Here is an 8,880-nt window from a genome sequence, read left to right as displayed (position 1 = left end):
GAGACTGCCTTTCCTTTTGTTTTTAGGTGTGACAGACACTCAGGTTGGTCCCGAGGAAAAGACACCGAGGAATCAATATCGTGATGTGCCAACAACACCCAGACGACCCAAAGACAAGCAAGTCCGGGAAAATACATTCTGCGCGGTCCAGTTTAGTAAGGTAAGCAGATGGGTTAGGGACGTCTCAGAGAACAATTCAAACTCAAGAAAAATTTAGGCTGGGGGCTTGCAGCCCTTGGGGTAGAGGCTGCAAAAGTGATATTAACCCTTCACAGGACACAGAGAGGCCAAACCCGAGCCCAGGCCTCCAGAGGCAGCGCCGGGGTGGGCACTGCCAGGCTCGCTGCCAAAGCGCCAACGCTCGCACACGCACACACCCCGCCCGCAACGACACTGGGCTTTGTCCTTAAAGCCCCAGGCTGGGGTCGCCTCCCGGGACCTCAGCAGTTTCCGCTTCTGCGCGTCCAGCATTTAGTGTCGGCGGCCGCTTGGGTGCACGCCGGGATCCCAGGACCCCGAGCGCAGGCCCCCCAGCCGGGCGACTCCCCACCTCACGCGCGTGGGCCCACGGAAGCAGGGTCGTGCCTGCGGGAACCCATCTCCCAGAGCGCTGCGCGGAGATGCCTGACGGTCTCCAGAGGCGTGGGCAAGGATACCGCCCGACTGGCCGCCGAGCCGGCGGAAACTACGCTTCCCAGAAGGCGCCGCGCGTGCGTCCGCAGCGCTCATGGGGCCAATGACGGCTTGCGGAGGCTGGACTTCCGGCGTCCGGGGGCTGTCACTTTGCTGCCGGGCGTGGGGCCACACCGGTGTCGGGGACTGAGGCGCGACCGGCCCGGGCCGGTTTTCCAGAGGCTTGGAGACCCAGGGCGAGGGCTGCGAGGAAGGCGCGAGCGGAGGGCCGCAACGCGCACGCCGTGATCGTGGGCGACGGTCGCGTCCCCCGAGCCTGGGTTTCTCCGGGTGTAGCCTGGGACGCCCCGCAAGGCTGTGGGGCGGTGCCCAGAGTCACGTGTTCTCCGACCCCCGGGCGGCAGGGGCGGCGGCGTCCTGGGCGTCTGTGCCCTCGAACGACGGGAAGACTGAGGCCTGGAGCCGGGACGTCGCGTTGTGCGTCGCTTTCTGCGCGTCCTCAAGCAAGGGTTCTGATGGCGACCGCGGCGCTGACAGAGCCCGCACAGGTGAGTAGAGGAAGCGTGAGACCACCAACCGCCCGCTTCCTCCTCGAGGCACCCGAGCCTCGACTCAGGGAGGGACTTTACTTGGACGTTTTGTCTCCCCTCCCGGTCCGTCCTAGGCCCGGGGGCTCAGGCCAGTGGAGCGTGCACGTGCGAGATCCCCACTTCTGGCAGCCAAAGGAGTGAGGTGTAGACGGAAGTTCCCAGCAGAGGGTCCCACGCGTGCAAAAGCTGGGAGGGGAGACTGAGCCTAGGTGCTTCGGGAACTGAGCTTCCAGACGTGAGCAAGGAAGAGAAATAGCAGGCTGAGGAGTTACGTCGGGGCCCGGGGAGGAATCGAACAGAGCCAGGACATGCTTTAAGTTAGGATTTTTAAAGTATCCCACCGTTTCCTTGGCGGAGAAATGACGCAGAGCGGGGGTGGCCGTGTGCACGGAGCAGGCACTGCCACAGTCCGGGTAGCCGAAGACGGCACCTGCTGCAGGCACGCTGGGCCAGCGGAGACGGAAAAGGGGTTGGATTCCCGTGGGTCTGAGGTCTCAGGTGTGGCGTGTGAGCCAGTGGCCCTAGTAGAGCACAGTCCCAAGTTTTTTGGCCTGAGCACCCAGAGGAACGGAGGTGCTTTAGACAGGAACAGGAATTTGAAGGGAAAGCAGGCTGCGGAGTAAGATCAGGGAGTCTGTGATGTCCCAGGGTGGAGGTATGGTGTGGACCGGGAATTGCAGATGTCTAAGGATAGGGGCCTGACATTCTGAGCCAAGGCAAGGCCTGGGAATCAAACTTAGGAAGGAATCTCGTGGATGCGGCCAGGGATGGGTAGCACTCCAGGGAGATGAAGAAAGGCTGGTAGCCCCTGGGGCTCTTGGTGGGGGATAGAGGGGTGGAGCTTGGCTAGTGGCTGGAGGCAGGGTTTTGGCCAAGGAAATGGGGGAGGGACCATAGTTTGGAGGGAGGGTGGAACCGGCTTCCTGTGTGCCCACCAGATCCTTGGGGCCCCTCCTGTAGTGACTGGAGGGGATCTGCCGGCCAGTCGTTCATGCTGAAGGAGCAGTCTTGGGATGTCAGGCAAGTTCAGCAGAAGGGGGCATCCCTACGAGCATGGGCATGTCCTGCAGGGTCCATAGCTGGAACTTGTACAATTGCTAATTCCAGGAACAGTTAAGGGTATGTCTGGGGAGGTCAGTCTGTGCAAAGGCTGGAGCATGAGTGTGCACTTGGGCCTGCCTTTGGGGTGGTAGCCATCTGAAGGCCGAGAGCTAGCTCTGCTTACCTTGTGTAAGTGGCCAGTCAGGAGGCCGAGAAGGCATCTGTGCCCTAGACAGGTAGGGTTTAGGAAAGAGGAGGGAAGTTGCATCTGCAGAGTTGCAGAGCCTGGGGAGAGGAGGGTGAGGGGGAGCAAGGTAAGCCTCTGAGGGATATTGGGAAAGATAGCCCTTGGGACAGGGAGGTGGGTCCTGGGTCGTCATCAGCCATAGCTTAGATCGTGTCCATCCTCCCCTGCCCACTGTTGTAGAGCCTGATGGCCTTTGAGGATGTGGCCGTGTACTTCTCCCAGGAGGAATGGGAGCTCCTGGATGCAGCCCAGAGGGCCTTGTACTGCCACGTGATGCTAGAGAACTTCGCACTTGTGGCTTCACTGGGTAAGGCCCTGGGTTTTCCATGGGAAGCTCTGTTGTTGCCAGCACTAACCCCTTATCTCCTGTTGGCCTATGAGCAGCCTCATACCAGCTGGCTGAGTGTCCCTGTGCCGCTGTGGCGCCTCTGTGTCCAGGCTCGGCCCCTTTCATCTGGTGCTGCCAACACGGTTCTCCTCACAGGGACCATTGAACTCTTCCTGTGAGTCTTGCCATGTGGTGTGGTTTTCTTGGTTGCACAGATGACACCATCTATACCCCGTAAAGCCCTGACTTCTGCCATCTGTTGGGCGGTAGGTTGTCCTGAGCTGGGCCTAGCCCCTCACTTGCTTGTCTTTTCTTACAGGGCTCTCTGCGTCACGACCCCGGGTAGTCATGCAGCTTGAGCGTGGCGAGGAGCCCTGGGTTCTCAGTGAGACAGATGTGATGCCAGCCAGGAATGCTCAGAGGAAGGCCAGCCCTGGTGAGTGGGGACTCAGAGGGAGTGAGCTTGGGCCTATCTGCCGCCACGCTTCTGTCCCCTTTCCCTGCCTTCCTGGAGGCTCTCATCTCCCACCTCCTGCCTGACTCCCTCCCGTCCTCCTTATACCATCAGCCACTCCTGGAGGCTCTGGCCTTGGCTTGCCCATCAAGGGGGAGATCCCAGGGTACCCCATGCCAGGCAGTGGGCCACAGCCTTTACCAGGACAGTCTGTGACCCACACTCATGGCACTGGCCACACTATGGGAGAGGCAGTGGTGGTGGTGGAGGGGGGGTGCGCGGCGGCGGCACAGGCAGGGACAGGGTTTGAGAGTAGGGCCTGTAGCATCAGGTAGCTATCTGTGTAAGGAACAAAAGCAGGCTTGAGTCCCCTGGGACAGAAGTGAAGTACATACACTGGTATCTGGCCACTGCGTTTCTCCCCAGCTTGCACACCCAGTCCTTAGCATTCCTTTGCCTGACCACTAGGCATGCCCCAACCATCCCCTCTGGCCAGGATGACCCAGGATCCACCATTTCTGTGCCTTCAGGTTCCCGTCATCTGGCATACGACAGGGTGGTTCCTGGAGAAGCAGCGCTGCCAGGGGCCCTCCATGATGGCTCCCGTCCAGCGCCTACAAGGGTCCTTCCCTTCACTGGCATGTGTGATCGTGGGAAAAGCCTGGAGGACTGGCAGGGCATCTCCCCTTCTCAGGAGAAAAAACCCACAGGGGTGTCTGTAATCTATTGGGAACGGCTCCTGCTAGGTCCTGGCAGTGGGGAGGCCAGTGTCAGCCTCAGGCTGACCTCTCCACTGAGGATGGCTGAGGACAGCTCACCCAGGGAGAAGGCCCTTATGAACCGCCCCGTGCCAGGCAAGCAGCTGAGGGCATGTGGGGGTCAGAAGCCATATGGGCGGGAGGCCCCTGGGAGAGCCTACCCCAAAATTCCAGAATTTGAGGCTGGTCTCACCTCTGGGCAAGGTGGTAAGGGTACAGCTAGCCACAAGCCTCATGGACTCCCTGCTGGCCAGGAGCCCCCGACCTGGCATCAGCTGGGCAAGGCCCTCCACACAGGCACTGGCCTCCTTTCAGGGGAGAAGCCCTTCGAATGCAGGGCATGCAACAAAGTGTTCGTGAAGAGCTCCGACCTGCTCAAGCACCTGCGCACCCACACTGGGGAGCGGCCATATGAATGTGCTCAGTGTGGCAAGGCCTTTAGCCAGACATCACACCTGACGCAGCACCAGCGCATCCACAGTGGTGAGACACCCTATGCATGCCCAGCCTGTGGCAAGGCCTTCAGGCATAGCTCCTCCCTGGTGAGACACCAGCGCATACACACAGCTGAGAAGTCTTTCCGCTGCAGCGAGTGTGGCAAGACCTTCAGCCATGGGTCCAACCTCAGCCAGCACCGCAAAATCCACGCAGGTGGGCGGCCCTATACGTGTGCCCAGTGTGGCCGCCGCTTCTGCCGCAACTCACACCTGATCCAGCATGAGCGCATGCACACGGGTGAGAAGCCTTATACCTGTGCTCTTTGCGGTGCTGCCTTCAGCCAGGGTTCCTCGCTGTCTAATCACCAGCGTGTGCACACAGGCGAAAAGCCCTTTGCCTGTGCAGAATGTGGCCGTGCCTTCAGTCACAGCTCTAACCTCACGCAGCATCAGCTACTGCACACGGGTGAGCGGCCCTTCCGCTGTGGGGACTGCGGGAAGGCTTTTGCCAAGGGCGCAGTGTTGCTCAGCCACCGACGCATCCACACGGGTGAGAAGCCCTTTGTATGCACACATTGCGGCCGTGCCTTCCGAGAGCGCCCAGCCCTCTTCCACCACCAGAGGATCCACACAGGAGAGAAACCTGTGCGGAAACCGCGGCGTGGGACAGGCCTGTGCCCCCAGGCCAGGCCTTCTTTGGGAGCATCATCAGAGGGTTCACTGGGGAGGGAAGCTGGGCCCATTCCCACTTCAGGTCCAGCCACAGTTTCAAAGCCTGCTGAAGCCTGAGTTCACAGCTGGTTGTCTAAACACCTGTGTCGCCCACACATCCACATTTTGGGGAAGACATGGCCTTGTACTGTGGTTCCATCTGCACATGGTGATGATGTTTGCCATTTCAGCCACAGGTCATCCCAACGGTCAGGCTGCAGAAATATCGGAGCTGTGTGGATGCTGGGACTTTGGTAGGGCAGAGACCTGGCAGAGTGCTGTTTCATGCCTATTATGACCTGGGTAGTCAGGTGAGGAGGAGGAGGGTTGGAGTGCTGGGGAGGTGGTCCTAGAAGGTTCCCACGTCTACAGCAATGACTGCCAGGCTGACCCTCAGGATGTTCCTTCAAGACCTCATTTCATCCAAGGCCTCCTGTGAGCAGACCCAGGGGGTAGGAGGTCATGTGCTGTCTGGTGTTGGCCTTGGGCTCTAAGTCTCAGCTTCCACCTCTGGAAAAGAATGGGAAGGAGGGAGGGAGAGAGAGATTCAGGCCTACCGAGGGTATCTGCAGGACCCTGATAGGCAGGATCTTGATAAGGGCCAACATGTGCCCCTTGCCACCCCTGTGAGGTGGCTGCTGTGGTTGGTACCCCATTTCTCAGATGAGGAAACTGAGGCAGAGAGAGGGGATGTGAGTTGCACACAGCAGAGCCAGGACATGGCTCCTGGCCATAGGCTCAGCATCCCGAGCTCAGCACTCTGCCCCCATGCTCTGGCACCCATGCTCTAGTCTGCCAGTGTGAGAGTTGGGTGATGCCAGGCCTGGCTACCTGCACCTAGAACTCCCACAGACGGTGGAGCAAGTAGAGGTAGAGGGCCCTGGGTTGGAGAGAGGGAGACCAGCATCAAGAATGATGGCTCTTCAGCCATGCTCTTCCATTCAGTTTCTCATCCAAGCCTCAGGATTAGCCACATCCTCTTGTTACCAAAGGCTCCCTTACAGGAGCCTTTATATCCCCACTGCCCTGAGAAGAGGTGATCATAACAGGTTTGGGGGAGACCAGATGGGACTACTTGTTTCTGCAGAGTCTGGTGGACAGGTGTCCACCTGTTCTCTTGCCTCAAGTGGAAAGGGGATTTGCCGTTCCCTAAGGCCATGTGTGTGCACCCTCCCATCGTGGGACACCTCCACATGGCTGGGACACTGAGTCTGATGGGTGGGGTGGGGCACAGGTTTCTCCCTGTGGCTCTCAGCGGACCAGCATCCATTGTGACCTGAGGCTTTACTCCCAGGGATGTTAGTGGACTCTTGGGAACAAAAAAGAAAAGACCCAAAAGTAGAAGTTGGAATGGACGTATATTGTGCAAATCTTTGCACAACACTATGGAAATGCACAGCCTGGCCTCCCCTCCCAACGTCCAGATTATGGTTCGGGAGTGTTTAACAACACAGTCTTCACAGAGCTGTGAAGTTTTGCTTCAACCAGGTCCTTTTGAGGGTCTAAAGGTTAGCTACACAGCTTGCCTGTTCCCCAAATAAGGGTCTGGGACGTTTATGTAATGACAGCCAAAAGTTCATGGGAGTCTGCGAAGAGACTTGGGCTATGTTAGACATCATGAAGTTGCCCAAGTCTCTGTTTTTTTTTTTTTTTTTTTTTTTAATAATTTTTTTCCAAGTCTCCGTTCTACTATAAGATGAGTCTTTGTAGATCCAGGCTCGGCAGCCTGAGATAAGGGGGTACCCTAGTCCCATCACCTCCAAGGTTCGCAGCCTCCTGTCACACAAAATGAACACAGAAATGATGTGTCTCCCCCCTCTCCCCCTCGCATCCACCTGCCAGCACGTTCAGACTTATCTTCCATCTCTGGAACCTCGTAAGTCCTATAATGAGGGGAGATGTGGCAGCAGTGAGAGATGTCTTGCAGGGAACTGGGTCACCAAGATCGTTGGAGTATAGTTCCACTGAACCAGAACTTCTGGTATGGTGCAGGACCTTGAACCACTGTCCACCCCTCCTGGACTCCTCTGCTCTGACCTTGTTCCTACTCCATTTCCCCCAGATTCACTTTCAGGAGGGTGACTTGATTAGGCCACAGCCTCACTCCACACTCTGTTCGGAGACCTCTGGGGAATCCATGGGATTTGGGATAAAAGGCATCTGTCAAACACCAAGTGGGTACTCAGCAAATTATATTCAACCTTTTCTTCATCTTCAACTGAAGCTCCTGGAGTCCAGTTGCCAACCTGAGCCCTCCTGACCCTTCGACCCTCCCATCTCCCTATGTGTGAGGCATCCTGCTATCTCTCACTTCCTCCATCTGAAACCACTGCTCCCAATACCCAGGACTTCAGTGGCTCTCACCTTGATCAGCAACTATTATAGTCACCTGCCTTCATCCATGTTTTGGCCTTTACGTTGCCCTCCTCCAGTCTTCTGTGGTCATGCTGGGTCCTATCATGCTGGGCTGATTGTTCTGGTGTTAACCCTGAGCAGGCTATGCATGTAAGTTTCCCTGGGTTCCTGGATCAAGATGGACTTAACACACACCTCACTTGGTTCAGAAACCTAATGAAACTTTATGGAGGAGTGTGTTTAGAATATAAACCTACAAGTATTAAGGATGGAGTAAGAGGTGTCAGGCAATGGCATTCTGAAGCTAGGATTGGATGGGAATGGGTGAACCTTCACTGATTTAGTGAGAGCCACATACAAAGTTGCCACTGGGGGAAGTGGAGGGTGGTCCCTGCAGGCTTATGCTTCAGAGCTCCAGAGGGCTTGAAAACCAGCAGCCTCTACCCTGAGTCTCTTTGAGTTACACACCACAGAGTTCTTTGCGACCCCTACCCTCTACCTAACAGCTCCCACAGTGACCCAGGTGTCATTACCAGTATCCGAGCTCTCCAGGCCTACAATCCCAATCTTCATATCACAGGTGCCGCGGCCTACAACATCTGTAGCAGGCAGGCGGGCAAGCAAGCAGTGATTTCTGCCATAGAGCACAGACCTCTTCACTGAGGATTTTTTTTTTTTTTTGAGATTTTGTTTATTCATGAGAGGGGCAGAGACCTAGGCAGAAGGAGAAGCAGGCTCCCTGCAGGGAGCCTGATGTGGGACTTGATCCCAGGACCCAGTGATCACGACCTGAGATAAAGACAGACCACTGAGCCGCCCAGGTGCCCTTCGCTGAGGATTAATGTGGTATTCCCCTTTCCTTGGTGTACAGCTCTTAAGATGCCTGGGCAGCACCTAAAGCCCCTGACATGGGGTGGATTTCACTCCCTAGAGGTTCATTGCCCTCAAATTCTTATCTGCATTTATCCTAATTCCCAAAGAAGTAGTTCCGGTCCCTGAGACAGGATTATGCTTCCATAACGTTTTGCTACTCATGACTCCACCTCTTTGTTTCCTTGGCCCACAGTCTAGAGTTCCATAACAATCAAGTAACATTTAAAGCTTCTGACAGAACATGTACTACACTTTTCTGAAACCAGCAAAAGCATGCTCCTTCCTACAGTTCTCACAATGCCTGGAGGGCTCTTCTGGCCCCTAAGACTGGATTTCATCTTCCAGAGGGCTCTGATCTCCACACCCCCTTGCCTCAGGACTTGCATCAGGGCTTTTGCAGGTTCATTCTGACAAGGACATCTTTTCTCTAGTTCCTTAGCCCCATGTCCTTGT

At 56.6% G+C, this 8,880-nt stretch overlaps 1 protein-coding gene across 4 annotated transcripts; it reads left to right on the top strand.

Moving 5' to 3' along the window:
• The first annotated feature begins 736 nt into the window (after positions 1 to 736).
• On the top strand, positions 737 to 7,388 carry LOC140620855 (uncharacterized). Of its 4 annotated transcripts, none has more exons than XM_072806987.1 (5): positions 737 to 1,181; positions 2,692 to 2,818; positions 2,896 to 3,014; positions 3,159 to 3,275; positions 3,824 to 7,388. In XM_072806987.1, the coding sequence occupies exons 4-5, from the start codon at positions 3,188 to 3,190 to the stop codon at positions 5,275 to 5,277; spliced, it is 1,542 nt and encodes a 513-aa protein (XP_072663088.1). In that variant the 5' UTR covers positions 737 to 1,181; positions 2,692 to 2,818; positions 2,896 to 3,014; positions 3,159 to 3,187; the 3' UTR covers positions 5,278 to 7,388. The 4 variants fall into 4 exon arrangements, with proteins under 4 accessions (XP_072663088.1, XP_072663683.1, XP_072662513.1 ...); XM_072806412.1 differs by lacking the exon at positions 2,896 to 3,014 and adding an exon at positions 2,162 to 2,243 and having other exon boundaries at positions 740 to 1,181; XM_072805677.1 differs by lacking the exon at positions 2,896 to 3,014 and having other exon boundaries at positions 741 to 1,181.
• Positions 7,389 to 8,880: the final 1,492 nt, after the last annotated feature.

Source organism: Canis lupus, chromosome 1 (genome assembly GCF_048164855.1).
Source record: "Canis lupus baileyi chromosome 1, mCanLup2.hap1, whole genome shotgun sequence".
Classification (NCBI taxonomy): Eukaryota; Metazoa; Chordata; class Mammalia; order Carnivora; family Canidae; genus Canis; species Canis lupus.
Note: the sequence above shows the minus strand (reverse complement) of the source record. Positions and strands in the feature narration are given on the sequence as shown.

Bases quoted from the DNA above. Each gene is read 5' to 3' on its own strand.
- LOC140620855 (XM_072805677.1), top strand. From the start codon at position 1,149: ATGGCGACCGCGGCGCTGACAGAGCCCGCACAG. The intron at 1,182-2,691 runs GTGAGTAGAGGA...CCACTGTTGTAG, and splicing joins CGCTGACAGAGCCCGCACAG to AGCCTGATGGCCTTTGAGGA. The intron at 2,819-3,158 runs GTAAGGCCCTGG...CTTTTCTTACAG, and splicing joins CGCACTTGTGGCTTCACTGG to GGCTCTCTGCGTCACGACCC.